At 43.0% G+C, this 24218-nt stretch overlaps 1 protein-coding gene across 5 annotated transcripts in view; it reads right to left on the bottom strand.

The window, feature by feature from the left end:
• Positions 1-1512: 1512 nt before the first annotated feature.
• The window catches only part of NOL4 (nucleolar protein 4), a 256811-nt gene continuing 234105 nt past the window's right edge, over positions 1513-24218 (bottom strand). For all 5 annotated transcript variants that reach the window (XM_048840572.2, XM_048840571.2, XM_048840573.2 and 2 more), the window contains 2 exons: positions 15336-15516; positions 1513-3458 (listed from right to left, as the gene is read on the bottom strand). In XM_048840572.2, the coding sequence (XP_048696529.1) occupies positions 3265-3458; positions 15336-15516 (375 nt within the window). In that variant the 3' untranslated portion in view covers positions 1513-3264. The remainder of the gene's footprint in view (positions 3459-15335; positions 15517-24218) is intronic.

Here is a 24218-nt window from a genome sequence, read left to right as displayed (position 1 = left end):
TGTTTTTGTAAAAGAATGGGTGAGCTTTTCTCTAAGTTCACCTGTAGGGGCTAAAACCACTGTAGGAGAATGAGAGAACACTCAGAGTGAATCCTGCTGGGACTTAGCCCAGATGAGTTAGTTTCCAGGTAAGGAATAAAAATGTGCTCCTTCCTGAAGGCCATCACCATCACTGATATGATCGTAGTGAAATTTCGGGGAAACAACTCAGAATTTAGGTCATATGGGAGACAAGCTGTCCCTCAAAAGAAATGGGTGTAAGTCTGGAGGCTTTTAAAGAGGGATAGGGACTTGAGCTCTAAGTAACTGAAGGATTTGATTCCAGCATGTAATGAGTCTGAAAAAGATCCCTCGAGCTTCCTGAGGAGGGAGCCTGGAGAAGGGGATCTGTGGTGGCGGGCATGTTTGGTGAGTGTCTATGAGGGATGGAGGGTGGGAGAGAGGCCTATGCCCTTCAAAGGGGAGAGAGCAGGAAGGCCTTGAAGGCTCCACTGAGCCACACAATAGTGCCAAGATTTTTTGCTTCTCCCTCAAAAAATAATATAAAATAAAATTAAAAAGAGTGACTGGGGAAGGGGGTTATAAAGTAAATCCCTTACCTCCTCTTTTTCTCAGCTGTCCCTGGCATCCAGTCGACCTCTGGCTTTAGCATGGTGAGCCCTGCAGTTTTTGGTGCATTCCAGCTGGCAAACAGCTGGGTGGACACACTGCTAAGTTGCTGCTTAGCTGAACATTTGAAGCACATCAGCCCTGCAAAAGAAGACTAGGGAAACTGCAGTCCTGGCACCATTACAAACTCCTTCTATATGGAGAGTGAAAAGCCTGCATTAGCTGTGCTCTTCCATGGCTCCATTTAGTAGAAGACTAAAGATGTTACCTCAGGAAGAGTCACTTGCGACCTCCCTCACTTTGAGGCAGGAAGATGCAGAGGAGTCTGCAGATATTGCCTGAAAACATAAGGGGCTAACATCAAATCTCTTGCTCCTGATTGGTCCTTCAATTCCTGACAGACACCAGAGGAGAGGAACACCACATTCTCTCCACTGGAAAGCAGAGCCACAGAACATTTTTGAAGAAAAGGGCGAGAACACGGTGTTAATTACAGTAGGAGAAAATACATCTATTAAATAATGGGCAGCAATTAACAAGAACTTGCTACAATATTCACAGAGTCAATGGCAAGTGCTTTTAAAGGACACTTGATAGATTTTTTGAAGAATAAATTTTACCAGTTAGATTTTGTTGCCTCAAGCCAGGTTTAAATTGTGAAGCATTAGTGACTTGGACCTCATGATTTACGCACCGCCTGCTTCTGCTCTTATTGAAGAAATTCTTCATTAGAACAAACCTCTAGCTTGAATCATCCAAATGGATTTACTCAATGTTTTTGAGAACTGAGTTGTGGCAACTCCAACAGCTGGCATGGAAGTTCCCTTTTCCTGTTTAAAAAGGGCAATGCTGATAACTGATTAGACACTATGTTTGTTTAAACGTTATAATGTTTCACAATCGTTAAACACAGAAATCTGTTTATTTACCCAAACAAAACAGAGGAAATCATTCCAGCCCTCAGTTTTTGAATTTTCATTTAAACTTGTGAACATTAGTTCACAACTTAGATAGATGTTTGTGTATCTATGTACCTCCAAAATACTCATATTTCATAGCCTTTTTCACATTAATATTCACCAACAGTATCACAAAAGTTCTTTTTTTCTTTTTTGTTTTCTTTACATAACTGTAAGCAATAGTAATTCTAGAAACACTAGAGGGGAAAAAAGCATAGCAATGTCCACATTACAAGAAAAAGTGCACATTACCGGGTCACAATCACAGTCATTACTTGGAAAACTATATGTAACAAGTAGATATAAAATATCACTGATGCCTTCAACTCATTGTCAAAAACTGAATTACATAAAAATTTGTACATGAAATAAGGCAAATTCAGGAATGCACAAGGAACTTGTTATTCAACAAAAGCTAAACAGAACAAATAGTACAGTAAGCATGAACAAAAGTACTTGTCTCTATATATTCAAAAATAAGCTTGCCTTAGTGCACAAAAAAACACCATTAATGTGTATTCAACCTTATAAAAGAAGAAATAGGGGATGGGAAAAATTGGGGAGAGGAGAGAAGAGTTTAATTAAAGTTGCAGCTGCATCCATTTATAGTTTTTGTAGAGTTTTCAGCTAGGTGTGGGCATTACACAAATCACTCCAGAAATGTCAATGGCCTTTTTTCTGTAAGTATTTTGTTTAAAGGAATAAATAAATAAATAAATAAACACAGGAGTGCAAATTTTCAGATTGTCACTTGCAACCTCTTAACATTCAATCATCTACATCCAATCGCTACTCAAGGGACTTGTTCAAGACAGCAGCAGCGATCACGGAGTTAAATGAGATAGCTGTAAGAAACCAATTTTTTTTAAATGATATGTCTTTTAAAAAACCCCTCATCTCTATTAACTGATAATAATGCTGCAATATATTACAGGATCGAGGTGAGAATGGCATGAATGTAAGGAAATGCATGCTTCCTTTCGAAGTTCTTCCAGAGATGACAATTTACAGTACACAACGGAAGGGTTATCCAGCATTGAGAGTTACTTGTTGTAGAAAGAATATGAAGTTGGGGAGAAGGGCAGAGTCAGGGGGTTCTGGAGAGGAAGAGGGGGACTTACAATATCTCCTCAAAACGTTTTTAGGACCAGTGAAAAAGTTTACCAAAGTAAAAATGAAAAATTTTGAATGAAAACAAAAGGTTTTTTCTGTTTTGTTTTTATAAAAATTACATTTCTGAAAATACAAGATCCTTTCCATTGCAATTGTGTCCTGTGGCAACAGGACTTTTGGCAACGTTTTGCCATATACTGCAGCTTTAAGTCCAATGAGTCAGTAGCACATTCCACTAATATTGCACTTGGATCTTGAACCAATTTTTACCACCACAGCATCGTCTCTTTCCTCCACTTGTTAGAACGAGTTAACAATCTCTAGCCACTTTTTTTATATTTATGCTGACACACTAAAACAAAAAGCAATAGGCCGGACACATTAAAGTACCTCAGAACTATCGGCGGTCAAAGTTCACTTGAAGCACCTTAACACATCACTTTATGGATCAAGAACAGTGTGGCATTATGGTAATTAACTCTCCTAAAAAGACTGCAGTAACTGAAGCGTCTGCTCTGGGAACTCAAAATGTCATTAGTGGAAACTCCGAGATAAGACTAGGCCAGCACAAAGCTCATGTGACTCAGTTCTGCTGCAAAATAAGGTTTTCCAGTTCATCTGCAGAACGCAATAAAAATGCTGCTGATTCTCGATACCCTGCAACAAGCTGCCGCACTGCATTTATTTCAGTTGGACTCAGCTGAGGTCTAGAGCTTGTACTACTGGAGGATCCGGAGCTGGTTGCTAACTGCCTCTTCATACTGAGATCTGTTGGACCTGGAAATAACAAATGGAAAAAATGGAAGCATTTGGTTTTCCTGACAGAAAAAAGTTTCACTACAAAAGATTTGTAGACACAATTCAAGAGCAACAACAAACTGCTCACAGCGGTTTATCAGTGAATGGTGAAAAGCAGTAGCTATTCCTGGTGAGGGCATGCTGCAGTTCATTTTTATATGTAACAGGTTTCATTCACTCTTTGGCTTCTGCTAACATAGTCCAGGGTACGGGGTCACTGGTGGTGGAAATGTCAATCTCAAGAGGAAACCTTGTATGTGCAGGGGGCAGAGCTTGCTCAGCAACTGGCCTACACATAGGACTTGCTTCCTGAAGAGATTGGGATAAACACAAAGCTCCAGAACAAAATGCAAAACCAACTTATTTCCAGCCATCCCGCAGTAACTTCAACAGAATTACAGTTTAAAGGGTCAGGGGTGTGTGGTGGGGGAAACAACTCCCTACTCAGTGGAGGAATGGAAGGAAGGGAGAGAGAGAAGCTTGATTAAAACAATAATATATTTGTAAGGCCCTGGTGATGGGAGTGGTAGATAAATAGACATTAACAGAAAGCACTAAGGCTAAGAGCTATACTGATTTACATCAGTTGAAGAAATGGCCCTTAATGTTACTTAATTCTATTTCCTTTTTGACAACCCTGAGATAAAGCTAACGGTAGATAATGTTGATAATGCCATATTGCTGCAGTCACTGAAATCAATGGCAAACCTCCCATTGACTTCAGGGGAGTGCAGGCAGAGTCAGGCACACAAAGAGACTGGTCACACAGAACCTGCACTGTTAAACATTCTCACATTGAGATCTGGAATAGGTATCACGAACAGGTGAAACACAAAGACAGCCTAGCCCTCCATTCACATTCACCAGTTTTAAATTGGTATGACTGCCTTGTTTTAATCGTTACCCCGATACACATAGGATGAAGGAGAGAAGTAGGCTAGTGAATCTACCTAATTGTCATCATACGCTATAGGGCAATGACTATATCACGATGAAGCTCAAAAGGAAAACTCTAAGGAAGTAAAATCTCAACACAGCATACTGAACAAGAGTACACAAATCATGTCAGCTTAGCTGAATGGTTGTAAGAAGCCATTAAAGACTTATATTTATTGTGCCAGTACTGAAAAATTGGCCACTGAAATATTGAGGGCACCATGCTCCACATGAACCTACTTTAATTTTTATGAACTTCCCTGGACTCTCATTCATGTCATAGCCAAAAACACACAGAAAATATATGGCAGGGCAAGAAGAAATCTTTTTCTGAAATAAGAATGAATGGTTTTGCTCCTCAGCAATCCAGATTTTTAAATAGTTGAATAGAATACTAAATTTATTTCATTGGTAAGTACAAACTTTTGTAATGTTCTCCTTACATTAATGGGCTTTTCCTTGTAGTATTTCAGCACATGCAGTGAGACATCTCTTTCAAAGGAAAGCTAGAAGTAGGCCTGATGCACAATTGGCATAAATTGGTGTGGTTCCATCAAACCAACAGAAGCCAAGGATCTAGCCCAGTATCTTTAAATGTGCTGATTAACCCCACAGGGAGATTTTAACTCCACAGAGTTCATTTTTTCTAAAATCCTAATGGAATCTGGAAGGAAAATTCTATGCCAACTGCAACCAAAATCCACACACTGCACATGCAACAGATCATCAAAACTCAATCAGAATTCACCTGAGTCTAACAAACTGAATACTGGTACAGAGGATCACTGAAGCTATGGGAGCTCACTCTACACCCACATCTATACCCAATTGTCTGTTTGCGGCACCTCGGTCAGCTGGGATTACAGCTCTTCCTGAAGCCCTTTTGATGATCTTGGACACATATGGGACAGTTACCCCACCTGGTAAGAGAAGAGGAGATGCTAAGGGAAGCAGCTGGATGAGCTGAAGGCTTTGAATCCCACATGTAGAGAGGAGATTGAGCAGGAATTGGTGACCCAGGTTACCTCCCGGAAACAGTTTGAAAAACAAAGGTGAAATCTAGAACAGTTTTAATGCCCAAAAGAAACCAGAAACCCTCCCCTCTTTTCTGTTGCTTTTATTTTAAATATTCCCATCTTAAGTGAAGTGAATCACCCCTTCCTAGATGTTTGAATCATCTCTTCTTAAAAGGCAGAGCTGAGCCCTTGTCTCACTGAGTACATATTCTGTGCCACTGAGAACTATAGGCACCAGACTCATAATGTTTTTAAGTCATGGAAAACTTTATGCACCCAATCAGGATGAAGTTCCATTGTACTATGCTCCTGCACAATCACATACCAAGACTTGGCTCTACCCTGAAAAGTTTACAATCTAAGAAGGAAAGTGACATATGAAGCATAAGAGGAGAAAGATATAGTCAAATATATGTTGGTTCTTTTTGGATGACTATAGCTCAGTTTAAGTGCCAGCCAGTCCCATCTGTCCTCAGCGTGTCATGGCAGAGGTGGCAGTGCTGTAGGAGAGAGTAGTAACCTTACAGATCAGTGCAGGGAGCATTGTCTATGTTTAAGGGGCAGCGTGGAAGAAGGCACAGAGCCATGTGTGTGAGAAACCGATATGAGCAAACAAGGCTGTCACTGGTGGCAGACAAGGCATAAGGCAATGTGACAGATGAGAAGGGCAAATAAGGATGGGCAGATTTGTGAGTGGCCCATAGAAGTCAGAAAAAGAAACCTGAACTTGATGCAACAAAACATGGGGGAGCTAGTGGAGGAATTCAACATGGGGGAAGATGAGATTGGAGTGACAGGCAAGCCAGACAGCCTGAGCAGACGCCTTGTGTGTGGACTGAGGGGAAAGCTTGTAAAAAGTCATTAAATACTGAACCCATCGCACTGCTCTGGGGCAAAGTGTGATTCTTCTCAGCTCAGACAAAGCCCTACAGATTTCTACCAGGACAATGAAGGAGTTATTTCTGTGCCAGATTACAGCTTTCTGTCCCAAACCATTTTGAAAATAAGTTGCAAGGATTTCTTTTAATAAGGGGAAAGTATTTTTCTTTCACTCTCCTTGTACTCAGATGCAGCTGAACCATCCTTTTTCTAAGTTTCCAAAGGGATCAACTGTACCTTTCAGCACAGCCGAGCACTGCGGGCAATACAGAGCCACACTGGCCCACAGGAGCTCCAGGAGATACAAGAAAAGTGCCGGCTGCTACCCTTTTGTGGGATGCAGCATGCTCTCCTCTCCCACCCATGCCGCAGAACAGCGAGGAGTGAGGGAACAGTCCGTGTGTTCCCTTGAATGCAGAAACTGCAGCTGTGTCCAATCCTTACCTGGGTTTTGAAATGGCGCTCTTGCACCGTGTCTCCAGAGCACACCTGGGTAAGGCCCAGGTACAACTTACCTATAAGAATTTATCCTGGGCCAGAGACCAAACCTAGGGAGTTTCATCCTGAAAGATTCAAGTTTCAGAACATTCTGAATGACTGAAAAGAAAAGGGCTAAAATGAGAGTGTACACAGCCTCATCTATAGCTGTCACTAGCGCTCCCTGGATAATAAATATAGTGCAGTGATACTTCCATTTGTGCTGAATCCCTATCCACTTCACCACTGCCCCAGTCTGAAAAGAAATGAAGTGGGTATGACCCCCACTTAGTAGTACATGTTAAGAATGTCATAACTCATTTGTAGCTCCATCAGTTGTACTGGTTTCTTCGTGAAATAAGGCATAAATGTATCACACACTCTTCACTGTCTGTATTTTTCTGCCCATCCATATGCAGGTATCAAATACTCAGAGAGAAACCTGAAGCTTCAGTCATAAGAATGAATCTATACAGATTTATATAAGCAGGTGGCTGATTATATAAATATAATCCATAATGTATATATAGGGATATAGAAGGGATTTAGGCGCCTAAAGTGACAATTGGCATCTGAGTCCTTTTGTGACTCTAATCCTGGGTGTACTCCAGTACTGAGCAGTACCTATAACTACTGGGCTATAAAATAGGCTCATCTGAGGCTTCCTCAATTTGTCCCATTGAAGCTGTTCCACGGCGGATAAATACATTAAAAATGCATTGGCGCAGGGAGACTGGATCTCCCACTTCCCCAGTGAGGGCTCAAACCAGCAGGCTACAGTGTCATTGTCACACTTACTTTCTCGGGCCCAGTGTTACTTCACTGTGGCTAAACAATGAAAGAATCACAGCTCTGCAACCATTCCTGGGGATTGCTCTCTGCACCCAGCTTCTCTGCAGCTCCTGGGTTGCAATGCAAAAGAGCCTGGCCACTTCCTGATTCAGGGCCTTTCCCCTTGACTGGCCAGTGTCGAGTGGACTGATGGGAGTTGTAGTCCCCTGCTTAGCAAATCCATTGTTTAGTTCTACGTGCACACATAAGTAGGTCTTTTAAATAACTAGTTAATGGACTGCTTTCATGGACCTTTATCTCCTGAAGCCACCAGTACAAATGATTACATCTGGGGAAAACTGGGCAGCTTAAAGAGAGTTTCTTATACTATTTTCCCCTTTCCTTATGTGGGAATTCATTTCTTAATAAACCTATGTTCCCTATTAACCTGGCACTGTGCCCAGCAGCAGGAAATGCACTCCCTTTCATTAAAGGGAACAATAATCTGCATTTTTTGCAATGAACCTTTCCATTTAAATTTCCCCTCAAGTATACCAGGCCTGCACCTTTTGGAATACCCTGGCCTGTCACAGAGTATTCCAGTCTTGATATGCAAGGATGATCAGTTTGCACAGTCACTTTGGTCTGTGGCAGTGTGCAAACAAAGATTAAGCATGTACTGGACACCTGAAGATGGGGTCTGTATTTTTTATTTATTTTTATTGCTTAGTACACACTTTTATAAATCAAGACTGTTACCTATCATTTTCACCATAGCACAGCTTCTTAAGCAGTGAATTAGACAAGGTGCTCAGAGAGATCTTTCTGAGGGCCACAGTGAGACTGATGGATTTACATTTTAACTTTAAATTTAGGGAGTCACTCCAATTACATTCACCTCATTTCTTTTGCAAAGCTTAATGGTTCTAGTTTAACTAAATAATTCAAAATATAAAACCCTAGGAATCCTCTCTTCATGTACTAAACAATCATTTATCAGATTAGCTGCTGAATAAATCTGATATTAAATACACTGCTGGACAAATGACTTTACTGTAAACTGCAAGATCTAAAAGTGAACTAATTATTGCTTCATATACTACTCACAGGCAAGGTTAATTATTTAAAATTCCAGGGTCAGATGTATGATATGACCAATGGTGATATAAACACTGATGGTTCATGTGTGGCAACACCATATGTGAGTTGTCTAAGCAATAATCTCTTCAGAATTGCACGCTACCGGGGGGTAACGATCATTTTGATAGTTAATAGCCTGCTGAAAGAAAATAACGCTCTAATATATTTAACGTAGACTCTCAAATTGGTCGTTATTATTGTAGGCAATAATTATAAGAGCAATATCTCATTCAAAAAGACTGACATTTGATTAAGCACGTGTTAAGATGTCAAATTACTTTACCCCATGACAATTAACCAACTTTTTTCATCTATCACGATGCAAAAGACACGTTCCCCAGATGTAGGGCCACTGCCCATACCTTGAAATCTATTATGCAGAGTCTTTTTACTGTGTAATTTTTATTCAAATATTTTTCTTCGAGTGCCACTGCAACTGCTTAACATGCATTCAGGTCGTTTCATATCACGGTCCACTAAAATTAGACTTTGATAGTTGTTTTCTATTTATGTTATTTTTTCCCAAGTGAGCATTATTTATTCTGATTAGAAGTATGATTATTTTATTTTGCATCTACCATATTTCTCCTCTTCCTCTCTCCCAAAAGAGGGCCGATATGTGAGAAGCAATAATTCTCAGTGCTGGGACATTTCTTAGGCCAGGGTAACAGACACTAATGAATTGGACTAAGTCTTTTTTCTCCATTTCTCTTCCTTTCCACGCCCTCAGCTGCATGGGAAACAAAACATTCAGCTAATTCAGTTAAAGGAAACACAGATTTGTAGCTTGACAAAAAAAGTTAGAACAGAAAGATGTCTGTAACAATTCACCATCAAGCATCTTCAAGTGACAACCACAAGACACTTGCTTGGAGATGGAGATGATGACTGAGGTCCACCAGTGTCTGCCCCTACCATCAGAGGAAATCATCATGTGGAATACACCTACCTCATCCTAATAGATGACCCCTGCTCTACTATGCCGATAAAGGTGCAAAATAATGTACCTTCCGATATACCCTGTCAGAGAAATTTTTTCCCGATTCCAAACATGGGGGTCAGCTTAATTTTGAGCATGCCAGCCTGAATCACCATACATAAGGATGCTGGGGTCCACACAAAGTAGAAAAGAATAAGCACATTGAAAAACTGTTTCCATTGCTCTCAGTAAGAGGAAGGAAGGATGATCATAAGATGGAAGTCTGTCGATAATATAGGAAGTCAGGAGACTCCCAGCTCTGCTATAGAGCTCGCCAAGTCACTTAACTTCTCTGAACCTTATTTTTCTCTTTTGTAAAATGGGGCTAATAATACTTGTCCAAGCTCTTGCCCCTGTCTCACAACCCTGCATTTCTTCCCTTTCCCTCCACACCTCCCAATCCTTACCTCACACATCTAAGTCAGGCTACTTCCTCCTTTCCCTCCTCACTGTCTGGATGCCAACAGGGGGAGCATTTGAAAGCACAGGAAAGACTGTCTTCCTGCTTTCAGTTCCTGTGCCTGGCAACACAACAGATCCCACCAGCCAGGAGAAGCAAGTACATGGAAAGTCCTGCTCAGCCCCTACAGCAGAGATGGGCAAACTACGCCCCACGGGACCATCCTGCCCGGCCCCTGAGCTCCTGGCCCAGGAGGTTGTCCCCACTCCCCCACAGCCATGCCGCTGTGCGGCGCAACGCTCTGGGCGGTGGGGCTGCAGAGCCCAGCCTGACCCAGTGCTCTGTGCTGCGCGGCACGGCTGCCTGTCCTGGGGCAGTGGTGCTGCCAGCCACTCGTGCTCCAGGCAGTGCAGTAAGGGGCATTGGATAGAGGGCAGGGGGAGTTCGTGGCATGGATAGGGGTTGGGGCAGTCAGAGGGTGGGGAATGGGGGTTGAATGGGGGCAGGGGTCCGGGGGGGCAGTCAGGAAGGAGAGGAGGGGTTGGATGGGGTGGTGGGGGGCAGACAGGGAGCAAGCGGGGTGGATAGGGCAGCGGTCCCCGGGGGGGCGGGGGCAGTCAGGAAGGAGAGGGGGGGTTGAATGGGGTTGGGGGCAGTTAGGGGCAGGGGGCGGTTAGGGAGAAGGGGTGGTTGGATGGGGCAGGAGTCCCAGGGGGCACTCAGGAAGGAGAGGAGGGGGATGGATGGGGCGGTGGGGGGTAGTTAGGGGCGGGGGTCTGGGGACCAAGAGCGGGGGGGGCGGTGGATGGGGCAGGAGTCCCGGGGGGGCCATCAGGGGGTGAGAAGTGGGGGGGTCGGATAGGAGTCAGGGGCCGGGCCATGCCTGGCTGCTTGGGGAGACACAGCCTCCCCTAACCTGTCCTCCATACAATTTCAGAAACCTGATGCAGCCCTCAGGCCAAAAAGTTTGCCCACCCCTGCCCTATAGCCTTGGTCGGGCACATGCTCAGTCACACTGTGGGGACGGCGCATGCCCAGTCCAATTGGCAAGTCAGAATCTGAGGAGGATGGAGCATGCTCAGTGCAGACAGAATTTTTGGAGAATTTAGCTGCCAAACTCTAACAACCTCTCCCGAGCATGCATGAACTGAAATTTTTCAGAAGCTCAGAACCTGGCCAAATCTGGGTTCATTTTCATGGGGATGGCAAGAGGCACATTCCTGACACCAGGATGACACCCCCCAACTTGCCAAACTTCAAGCCCCTGCTCCAAAGCATGGAGGTGCTAGAGCTTCTCATTGAAACAGCTTGAGATTTTTTTTAATAGGGGAAAAACAATGTATTTCCCCCCTGATCTTTTCCTCAGAAATGGGCGCACTGTTTTAGCTGAAACTTCCCCACAAAATTCAGCCTGAGGCGGTCACTTCACATGGAAAATTTCTGCTCAGACAGTTTATGTTTGGCGAACAACTGAAAACAGGGTTTGTGTTTATGAAAAGTGTGGGGAAACCTTAACTATGGTCATTGCTACCTGTGCTACCTATACCAATAGTATTGTTTATTGCAATGAATATAGGGCCTCATGCTCCCATTTTAGGGTTGTTGCCATGTAGGGAAGTAAATACAGATTGTCCCTTATACTAAGGTCCCTTTATACTGTTCTGGCAGTGTAAATGGGTTTTAACATGTGAGTATATTACATCTGTACCTACTTCAAGTGAGTACAGTCAGTCTGCAGAATTTTTCTATTCAGTTGCATGGTAGGGAAATGTGTCCCCTAAAAGTCTGGAGGGTTTAACCTCCTAAAATTGCAGTTCCCCTTTCATCCATGTGGACTTCAGGGACGTAAAACAGCCAAGGGCAATCTGCTTGGAGGCTTCTTGCTTTCTATACCTCTCTCTGCTTCTTCGTGACAGCCTGACTCATACAGGGGCTTCAGGGTCTCTGCCAACCCAGAAAGCTTCCAAAGAGAGGGAGAAGCCATACACTTTATTGCAGACTCCATGTAAAAGAAGTTGAACTGATTTACTCTGTGGGTTTGAAGTGGGGAAAGAGAATTTGTCACTTTCTGCCTAATTTCTTTCCTGTTCTGCCCTCCCCAATTCCCTATTTAAAACCGAGGTGCCTCTTGTTCAAGCTGCTGCAGCCCCATCGTCTCTTTCCTTGCCCATCCTTGCCTTTTATGCTGAGCAGTTTCATGGCTCCCCCCACCCCCACCCCCCCGCCACACACACTTGTATAAGGAACTAATTATGATTCTATCATTAGACATGTGGAAGCACAGGCTGAGGAGGCAAGCACCACACAGCAGGGTATAGACAGGTCCCTAATGAGCAGTGGGGCATGAGTAATTGGGCCAGGGGATGCCTTGATTTGACGGATGGGATCAGAGAAGGGAGGAAATTTACAGGGCAGGAGGCAACCAAATTAAACGAATTACGTCATATAAAATACAAATGTCGATAATGAAATGAGCTACGTCATATAAAATACACATGTCGATTTGACTATTAGATAAGAGAGCTAATTGGAGACAGTAATTATATTACTGTAGGGAAATGTCCAGAAATAGATATTCAAGCCATGAGTTTTTATCCAGCTTTTGCAAAAGCCTTTATTTTGTAGCAGATACAGATGACAGTATGTGTCTATACACATCCTGACTAAAGTGTGGGCTTGTTTTTACACTGTCAGAACATTTGTAAACAAGGCAAAAATGTCTGATGGGGATTATTGAATTCAGAAGTAAATGCTTTCTCAAAATGAAGATTTCTTCAATAAAAGAAATAATCAACAAGCAAAAATTCTTCTGCAGAGAGGGCAAACACTAACCCTTCCCAATATACTCATGCACACGCTAAAAGAGAGCAGTGCAGCTCCCTGCAAAAAAGAGCAATTGGAGGAGAGGAACTATTGCTCACAACTTCCCTTTGGGCTCTTTTAGAAAGAACAGCACTACTCCAGAGCAGCCCCATCTACCTCAATTAATGCCCACAAACAAGCCAACAAACTCTCATAGTCAATTGTATCAAACGTTGGTGACAGATCTAATCATCACAGGCACACTATCTTCTTCCATTACCAGGAAGAGACCATCAACTAATGCAGTCAGTGAAGTTTTTACCCCAAATAAATGCCTATAATCAGATTGACTGCAATCAAGGAAAATAAGGAATCAAGAAAGCGCCAGAACTGCCTTGCTACAACCTATCATAGAATCATAGAATATCAGGGTTGGAAGGGACCTCAGGAGGTCATCTAGTCCAACCCCCTGCTCAAAGCAGGACCAATCCCCAAATAATCATCCCAGCCAGAGCTTTGTCAAGCCTGACCTTAAAAACTTCTAAGGAAGCAGATTCCACCACCTCCCTAGGTAACACATTCCAGTGTTTCACCACCCTCCTCGTGAAAAAGCTTTTCCTAATATCCAACCTAAACCTCCCCCACTGCAACTTGAGACCATTACTCCTTGTTCTGTCATCCGCTACCACTGAGAATAGTCTAGATTCATCCTCTTTGGAACCCCTTTTCAGGTAGTTGAAAGCAGCTATCAAATCCCCCCTCATTCTTCTCTTCTGCAGACTAAACAATCCCAGTTCCCTCAGCCTCTCCTCATAAGTCAGGTGTTCCAGTCCCCTAATCATTTTTGTTGCCCTCCGCTGCTGGATGCTTTCCAATTTTTCCACATCCTTCTTGTAGTGTGGGGCCCAAAACTGGACACAGTACTCTAGATGAGGCCTCACCAATGTCGAATAGAGGGGAACGATCACGTCCCTCGATCTGCTGGCAATGCCCCTACTTATACATCCCAAAATGCCACTGGCCTTCTTGGAAACAAGGGTACACTGTTGACTCATATCCAGCTTCTCGTCCACTGTAACCCCTAGGTCCTTTTCTGCAGAACTGCTGCCGAGCCATTTGGTCCCTAGTCTGTAGCAGTGCATGGCATTCTTCCGTCCTAAGTGCAGGACTCTGCACTTGTCGAACCTCATCAGATTTCTTTTGGCCCAATCCTCCAATTTGTCTAGGTCCCTCTGTATCCTATCCCTACCCTCCAGTGTATCTACCTCTCCTCCCAGTTTAGTGTCATCTGCAAACTTGCTGAGGGTGCAATCCACACCATCCTCCAGATCATTAATGAAGATATTGAACAAAACCGGCCCAAGGACCGACCCTTGGGGCACTCCACTTGATACTGGCTGTCAACAAGACATGGAGCCATTGATCACTACCCATTGAGCCCGACAATCTAGCCAACTTTCTATCCACCTAACAGTCCATTCATCCAGCCCATACTTCTTTAACTTGCTGGCAAGAATACTGTGGGAGACCGTGTCAAAAGCTTTGCTAAAGTCAAGGAACAACATGTCCAGTGCTTTCCCCTCATCCACAGAGCCAGTTATCTCATCATAGAAGGCAATTAGTTAGGCATGACTTGCCCTTGGTGAATCCATGCTGACTGTTCCTGATCATTTTCCTCTCATCTAAGTGCTTCAGAATTGATTCCTTGAGGACCTGCTCCATGATTTTTCCAGGGACTGAGGTGAGGCTGACTGGCCTGTAGTTCCCAGGATCCTCCTTCTTCCCTTTTTTAAAGATGGGCACTACATTAGCCTTTTTCCAGTCATCTGGGACTTCCTGCTCAATTACCTTTCCTAAAGATCTGAGGAAGAGCTCTGTATGGTTCAAAAGCATGTCTCTCTCAGCAACAGAAGTGGATCCAATAAAAGATATTACCTTACCCACTTCATCTCTCTAATTTCCTAAAGTCAGCAGATGGGACTCAGGCCAATAGTTAGTCAGATTGTCAACTACATGTGTTGGTTTCTGAACTATGGTGTATTGTTCTTGTTGGTAAGAGGAATTCAGAAAAGGAGTTGGATTAAACACGTTTTGAAAGGTAGAATATAGTATTTTTCAACCTCTAATTGCTTTACTTCAAACTAGACATAACAATAAATCAGATCCTCATGAAGCTGTGCCTATTTACATCAGTGGAGGATCTGACCCAATATTTGTACTCAGCTTTGTTACGGACTTAGGGCTTGATCTTGTCCTGTTGTGAATAGCCCCATTTAAGCCACAAGGGGACTACACACAGTACTAAGCAGTATGCCCAGCAGTTAGCAAGTCTGGGCCCCTAGTCATGTAACTGATATGAGCCTAGAGATACAGCACCCTTTAGATTAGTTTTCAGTATTGTGGGGGGTAAATGCATCCACAAACACACATACAGAAACATTGGTAAGGAAACTCACCACTGCTAGAAGCATCGCTGAGATTTAGCAGCCCACTTCCTAACCCTCTGTAACTATGGTAACTGTAGGTCCCATTTCCATTGATGTACAACACCTCCTGTGTGCTGGAAACAGCGGATGTTGAATAAGTGACCTGGGCTGGCTCTTGTTTATATTGTTTGTCAGCTGGAGCAGCTTCATCCTGCCAAAACAATGTTTCATTGTAAGGTTTCAAATATTTGTTAAAGTTCACCTTGAATGAGAGGGGCTGTTTTATTGTTATTTAAAGCTCTGGAAGTGTTATTTGCACAACAGTGTAATAAACAAGAAACAAGCATGTACATGTTTTCAACTGACAGTTTATCAACTGAAAAGAAATCAGGAGAATAACCATGAACATAGATTTCCTACAACCGCCACTACAATTTATTTATTTGCATTTTGCTAGCAAATCACAACATGCTGGGTGCTGTCCAAACACACAGGAAGACACAGACCCTGCCCAGAAGAGCTTGCAATCTCCTGAAAAACTTAACTCTAAATCAAAACAAAATGGAAGGAATTGAAAGCAAATGATTACTCTCTGGCATTTAAAGCAACCCTCTTGGTGCAGAAAATCAGTTTTTTCTTGTTACGACAAACCAACATAAAATGCATTGGCATGTTCTCTAAATGGATCGATCAGCATCAAAGATACCAGGAAATAGCAGGGGGGAAAAAGAGAAGGAAATCATGCTTTCCATATCTGTGGAATGATGTGGCATTACGACACAGGAGACCAAACTTTTCTGAGCTGGAAGCTTTTGTTTGTTTATTTTGCAAATGAGTTTGAAGAGTTAGACACAACCAAGATTATTCAAGAGAAAAAACTGTATTATTGAGAGAAGCTTTTAAAGTATGTTGCAGCAGAATACTGAGAAGTCAGATAATGAATTGCATTAATAACCAAAATGGGCACTGGGGACATTAATTTGTACTGAGGCATATATTTGCATTATTAAGATACTTGGCTGTACTGAATTCCACAATAAGTTCTCTTCAATAACATATAAGAATCCAAATAAAGGATAAAATCTGCAATGTATTTTTGCCAAAAGTTTAATGTAATTTACTTTTTATCTTCAAAGGTCATGCTGTCTGTTATAAAGCAGAATGGAGTTTTTTTCCTGTGAGAAAATATTCAATAAGCTATGCAGTAAAGTTTTAGCTTGGCAAGAAAGCATAATTCATCATCCATTCCCTAAAATTCCCAAAGCTGCTGCCTTATTTTCTGATTTGATATGAGGACTTTTTCCAAAACTAGACGATATTTCCATTCACATACTCGCTCAGGGCCTGATACAGTTCCCAGCAAAGTTGATGAAAAGGTTGACTTCAAAGGGAGCTAGATCAGGCTCTCAATCCTCTTTTACAGGGCTCCCTCTTGTTTTAAAAAGCATTAGCTTCCTCCTACTTTGTCCTTGCAATTGCACTTTGGATAAAAAATACTCTCTCTGTCTACCTAGATATTTATATCATGTTCTACAACAGATTTTTTCTTTCCTTCAAGTGTCTTTGCTTTTAAAATTTGGAAATGAAACAAACTACAGTGCCATAAGTCTGAGATATTTGATGTTCTATGCTAGTTGATCAATACTTTCTTGGTAGGTACAACAGAACAACTGGCAGTCTTTGCTTCAGGTTTTGCAACACAGGCCTGTATGGAATGATGCCTGTAACCCACATTGCGGAATTGTTTATATTATTCACTGAGGAATATTCAGTATTATGAAAAAAGACATTGAATGGTAAAACTCTAGTAATGTGTTTGAAAAGAAAAGGATGCTACTTTCCAAGAACCTGTGCTTGCTCACTGTTTCCCAACAGTATTGGGAGCACAACTGAAAGGAACAGTGGTCAGAGTACCACTTGCATTGCCACATATTGAAATTTTGTAATCCTAATTTGCCGACATTTGCACCGGTCTTTTCCTTTTAAACAGACATGTATATTTTTAAAAAGAGAGGACTAGATAGAGCTGTATACAATTTTCCTACAAGACAAAAAGGTTTTTTGGCCCATTATTTAACAAAAAAAATAAAAAATAAAATTCCAGAACAGATTAAAATTAAAAAATATAAAACAATACCAAAATAAGCTTGTGTTTCTGTCCACTTTGACTAAACCCAACATTTTTATGGGTTTGAAAACAGTAGGAAGTTTTCTTTTTTTGACTAGGGATCTGGTGAACATACTGTAAAGGGAAACAAGAAAATTGAGTTAAGTTAAGATTCTGCACTGAAGCCACTTCTAGAGCCATTGTTTGCATGAGTGAAATCTACAATTACATGACACTACCAGCTCCTTTTAATTGTTTAAAAATGTATTTAAAAATTGTGGATTGACAGAACCGGAGACTATTTTATTCACAAAACAAGTACAGCATAAGCCAAAGTACTGCATAAAGACTGACGTAGATTTACTGGCCAGAGTCTCAGCTGGTATAAAGATTGGCATTGTTTCCTTAATTTTTGAGGGTGCTCCAAACTTTATATGCATTCCATCTTCGGCTTCTTCACTGAGACTGCCAACAAGAGTGTCAACTATTGCCAACTGTGGTTGTGTTTTTCGTGATGCGCCCAAAAATCATGACGAGCATATTAAAATGCTGACATGGGTCACACTTTATATTAAGGACACATTTATAACTAGATTACAAAGGGTTAATAAATGGTTAAAATAGATATTTTAATAAATGGATAGTCAATTCTTACAACATGCTACTCCTGTCTGTAACATGCTTATAGAACCTATAAACCATTTATGAACCCTTTCTAAACTATTTATAAATGTACCTTTAATATCAAGTCTGATCCACTTATGGCTAGACACCTGTTCACCTAGCATTTGACTAAAATCATCATCATTCTGAAAATAAATGAGATCACATCCTTCTAAAAATGTTTCTCCTTCCATTTCGTAAAGCAAGTACTTAGGACCTGAGCACATTGTCCAGGAGCTGTTGGAACACACGGGTTACATCAGAGAAGAGCATAAATACCTTTTTGGCACAATTCATTCTGAGAAATAAGTTACTTATTTGTTTTAGAAAATAGGAGCCTGCACACATGCTTGGTAAGATCATTACCATGGCATTTATCACAGTAAATACATTCTACTTATGAGTCTAAGTGTGTAATGAAGGAGAAATTTTTCCTAAATCAGTAGGCATACATATATTATCTAACCACAGAACTGATTAAGTATACATTAAAGAGTAGTACATTATTTGAAAAATGTACATGTTTCTGTAAAATGTACATTACACAAAAACTGCACTTTATACAGCCAGCTGAAGACTAGCTTTCAAAAAAAAAACAAAACAAAACACGCACAGCAATATGGGTCAAACATAATCTCCATCAATCACTTGTGAGTACATAAAGTAGGGTTGCCAGGCTTCCAGTTTTCGACTGGAACACCTAGTCGAAAAGGGACCCTGGTGGCTCTGGTCAGCACAGCTGACCGGGCCGCTAGAAGTCCGGTTGGCTGCAGCGGCCAGCTCCATGCAGCTCCCGGAAGCAGCCGGCATGTCCCTCTGGCTCCTAGGTTCAGGGGGTTCCATGCGCTGCTCCTGCCCACGGTGCAGGCTCTGCCCCGAACGCCAACTCCGCAGCTCCCATTGGCCATCTCTGCAGACAGGTGCGGCGCACAGAGGCCCCTGGCCATCTCTGCACCTACGAGCAAGAGGGACATGTCGCCACTTCCCGGGAGCTGCCTGAGGTAAGCACCTCCCAGAGCCTGCACCCCAAACCTCCTCCCACACCCAACCCCCTGCTCCAGCTCTCTCCACTCCCACACTCCGAACTCCTCAGCCCCAGCCCAGAGCCCCGTCCTGCACCCCAAACCCTTCATCCCTGGCCCCATCCCAGAGCCTGCACCCCCAGCTGGAGGCCTCACCCCCCAATCTCCTGTCACAGCCCAGAGCCCCCTCCTGTACCCTGAAACCCTCATTTCTGCCCCCCCCCGAGCCCACACCCCCAGCCCAGAGCCTGTACCCCCTCCTACACCCTAGCCCTTTGCCCTAGCCCGGAGCCCCCTCCCACACTCTGAACCCCTCATCCCCACCCCCCCAGCCCGGAGACCTCTCCTGGACCTCAAACCCCTCATCCCCTGGCCCCACCCCACAGCCCACACCCCCAGCCAGAGCCCTCATCCCCTCCTAGACCCCAATCCCCTGCCCAAGCCTGGAGCCCACTCCTGTACCCCAAACCCCAAGGTTTCCAACATGGCAAAATTTGAGTAGATTTTCCTAGGGGGAGCAAAAAGCTCATCCCTGACAGATAGGCCACCCCTGCCAAATTTGTAGCATGGAAGTGCTAGAGCTTTTCAAAGGAAAAGTCACCAGAATTTTTTAACATGGATAAAACAATATATTTTTCCTTAGCCTGATTCTTGAAAACAGCAGAATAATTTTGGGTGAAATTAAAAAATCAGGCACAGAGACATTCAGCTCAAAAGATTAAAGTTTGGAAAACTTATAAGCAACTGAAAACAGGGACTTCCAATGGGACATGTCAAGCCACGTCAATAATAGGCATGGTGAACAGAGCTGTCTATAGTATACGCTGTCCTAACAGAATGCTATGCTTTATATTAGGTTTATCACGTCAGATTAACTCTCCTGGGTTTGAATTTTATGAACAATAAATCTGGAAACCCAGATAGCAGAATAATACTGTGGCACATCATAGAGGGCAAAGTTTTCCTTTTATTTTAATTTGAATAAAGTTGTTGACTGAGTGTGATCAGCAGTGATGAAACTTTTATTTCTGAAGAGGGCACAGATGTGATTTTGTTTGGCTTTAGTTTTGGTTCCCACTTTATTAAGCCCCATTAACAATGTTTGTTCTGGGATCACTATCCACTGAACAAGACAAAGATGTATTTAGCCCCCTGACAGGACTGAATCGAATAAATACAGGCATACAATGCATATAGAGTGAAGTTCAACATAGGACTCAAGCATAGGCCTTGTGTGGACCCTATGCCCGGGGTAAATTTAAAATATTAATTTTTTATATTCCTTTAATATGACATTTTTTTTGAACAGTTGAGGCCAGATCATAGAATCATAGAATATCAGGGTTGGAAGGGACCTCAGGAGGTCATCTAGTCCAGCACCTTGCTCAAAGCAGGACCAATCCCCAATTTTTGCCCCAGTTCCCTAAATAGCCCCCTCAAGGATTGAACTCATAACCTTGGGTTTAGCAGGCCAATGTTCAAATCACTGAGCTATTCCTCCCCCCCTCCCTGATGCTCAACTAGTATAAGTTAGCATTAGTTCCACTGACTTCAGTGGAACTATTCTGACTTATGCAAACTGAGGATCTGTATCTGAGTGCATAATCACTACATACTCAGAAAGGTATGGGACTATCACTGTAGTCTGGCATTTGTATGGCCTGTTTTCAGTGTCGTATAATGCTTTCATGCCTCTTTATGAAAGGCGTGTCTCACAAAAATTTCCATTCCCTGTGTTCGGGGGTTAATAACTCAACCACAAAGTTTACACCTGACTGAAACTTGTACAAAATTTCCATTGGAAGCTGAACCTTTGGATTCTTCGCAGTCTCTCAGGTAAATCAAGTAAGTCTTTAAAACTTTCAAAGAAGAGGTTACTCACGCTGTGCAGTAACTGTGATTCTTCAAGATGTTTGTCCCTATAAGTTCTCCATGGTGTCGGTGCACCCCATGCATGCTCGATAGGAGATCACAGAATCATCGACAATCAGGGTTGGAAGAGACCTCAGGAGGTCATCTAGTCCAACCTCCTGCTCAAAGCAGGACCAACCCCAACTAGATCATCCCAGCCAGGGCTTTGTCAAGCCTGACCTTAAAAACCTCTAAGGATGGAGGTTCCACCACCTCCCTAGGTAACGCATTCCAGTGCTTCACCACCCTCCTAGTGAAATAGTTTTTCCTAATATCCAACCTAGACCTCCCCCACTGCAACTTGAGACCATTGCTCCTTGTTCTGTCATCTGCCACCACTGAGTATGTAATGAAGACCATGTAGTGGCCCTGCAGATTTCTGGAATGGAACATTTTTAAGGAGAGCCAGAGATGTAGATTGTGTTCTAGTCAAGTGTGCCAAAATGCTGATGGGGGTGGAATTTCGACAGCCTGGTGGCTTTCACTTGGAAATCCATTTAGAGTTCCTGGGTAGAAATGGCGGAATCCTTAGATCCGTCTACAATCAAAAGAAAAGTCTATTGGATTTACAAAATGGTTTAGTTCTAACCAGACAGTCGGATAACACCCTTCTGACATCTAGAGTGTGGATAACGGTCTCCTGGTTGGAAGTATGCAGTTTTGAGAAGAAAACCAGCAGGTATATTATCTCATTCAGGTGAAATTCAAAGTCACTTTAGGGAGAAAACTGGGGACCTTTAGGGAGAAAACCATAGGGACACCTTATCTTTGTGAAATGTTGTGAATGGGGGTCTGACATTAAAGCCCCAATCTCTCCAACTCTGCCGGTTGAGGTAATCACCGCTAGGAAAGCGGTTTTCCTTGATAAATTCAACAGGAAGCAAGTCACCATTGGTTCAAACCTGGGCTTCGTGAGGCTTTTGAGAACAAAATTCAGGTCCAAAGCAGGAGTGGGAACCCTTATCTGTAGGATGAGATTGACTGAGCTTTTCAGAAATCTTGCGGTTGTGTGTGGGGGGGGGGTTTGGGGGGGGGGGAGGAGAGAACAAACAGAGAGAAACCTTTAACAGTAGTATGAAAGGCTGTTATGGTTGCCAGGTGAACTTTGATGGAATTGAGGGACAGTCTTGACTTCTTAAGCTGTAGTAGGTACTCCAGAATGAGAGGAAGTGGGGCAGATTCAGGTGCAGCATTGTGGAGTTTGCACTAGTGGCCAAATCTGGTCTGATTCTGGAGGTAAGTAGTCCTGGTAGAAACTTTTCTATTATTTAATAGTATGTGTTGGAATATCTACTGGAGGCTAGAAAGCCAGGTAAGGGAACGCTTGCCATGACCACGCAAGGGCTATTAGAAAGACTCTGGCCTTGCACTGCTTGATCTTGTTTATCACCTTGAGGATGAGAGGCATCATAGGGAAGGCATAAAACATTCTGTCCATCCAAGGCAGGAGGAAGGCATCCCCTGTGAACTGTGACCTAAAGCTCCCCTTGAACAAAACAGGTGACATTTTTTGTTTGCAATTGTAGCAAAAAGCTCTACTTCTAGAAACCCTCAAGTCTGAAAGGTTTTGGGTAGAACCCAAGAATCCAACTCCCAGTTGTATTCTTGGGAGAAGCACCTGCTGAATGAGTCGGCCATGACATTCTGTATGCTGGGCAGATACATTGTTGAGATCCTTATCTGATGCCTTATGCACCAACTCCACAACTTGATTGCTTTGGCGCAGAGGGAAGGGGCTCTTGCCCTTCCTTGACGATTGATATAAAACATGCAGGCCACATTGTCTGTCATGATTTTGATAGATCTGTGTCTGATGAGAGTAAGGAACTGATGACAGGCATTTCTTACCACTCTGAGCTCCAGGAGGTTGACATGGAGGATGGTCTATTGAGGTGATCACCTGCCCTAGAGAGCCTAGGTGCCCCCTCCAGCCCAACAGAGATACATCTGTGGTTACAGTCACTGTTGGGGCTGGTTGGAGGAAGGGGACCCCTGCCCCTACATTGCAATGAATCTCCCACTAGTCTAGGGAATGCTTCACCCCCTGAGGAACTGACACTTGGTTGTCTAGAATGTGTGTGTCTGGTTAGCGAACCATTCTGAGCCACCCCTGGAAACAGCAGAGGTGTAACTGCATGCTCTGTCACAAAAGTATAAGAGGCCACGTGACCCAGTCACTGAAGGCAGTTTCTGACTGAGGTCTGGGGACTGTCTTGAGTTATTTTGATGAGGCTCAGTAATGTCTGGAACCCGTCCAGGGGAAGGGATGCCCTGGATACCAGAGAATCCAGACACACTCCTGTGAATTGTATATTCAACAGGTGTTAGTGTGGATTTTTCTACATTCAGCTGGAGGCCCAGGTCCAAAAACAGAGAAAACACTGTCCTTGTGGCAGACAACACTTCTTGGTAGGATCAATTCAAGTAGCCAATTGTCGAGGTATGGGACTACCACTATAGTCTGGCAACACGGGTAAGCAGCCACTACTAACAGAATCTTTCAGAATACTCTCTGAGCTGTGAAGAAGCACTTGATACTGGAAACTATCCTGGCCTAACACAAATCAGAGGAATCTCTTGTGAGGTGGGTGCATTGCTATATGGAAATACATATCCTGGAGGTCGAGGGCTAGAAACCAAGCCCCTGAATCTAGAGAAGGAATTATAGCTGCCAGGGTCACCATCCTGAATTTATGGGGTCTCACAAATCTGTTTAGGAGTCTCAGATCTAGAATTTGTCTCCACCCTCCGTTCTTTGATATGAGGAAATAGTTTGAATAGGTTTCAGAGGAACAGCCGTGTTAGTCTGTATTCGCAAAAAGAAAAGGAGTACTTGTGGCACCTTAGAGACTAACCAATTTATTTGAGCATGAGCTTTCGTGAGCCACAGCTCACTTCATCTGATGAAGTGAGCTGTGGCTCACGAAAGCTCATGCTCAAATAAATTGGTTAGTCTCTAAGGTGCCACAAGTACTCCTTTTCAGTTTGAATAGAAGCACTTTCCCCTGTATTGAGCAGGTACTGGTTCTATTGCTCCTAAATGAAGAAGGATGTTTACTTCTTGCCTTAGCAATGGCTCATGAGATGGGTCCCTAAAGAGGGATGGGGAAGGGAATGAGGAGGAGGGAGAGAGAGAGATAAATGGACGGTGTCACCTGATATTACTTCCAACACCCATTTGTTTGAGGTGTCTGCTTCCAGAATGCATGG

The sequence above is a fragment of the Caretta caretta genome, chromosome 2 (genome assembly GCF_965140235.1).
Source record: "Caretta caretta isolate rCarCar2 chromosome 2, rCarCar1.hap1, whole genome shotgun sequence".
NCBI lineage: Eukaryota > Metazoa > Chordata > Testudines > Cheloniidae > Caretta > Caretta caretta.
Note: the sequence above shows the minus strand (reverse complement) of the source record. Positions and strands in the feature narration are given on the sequence as shown.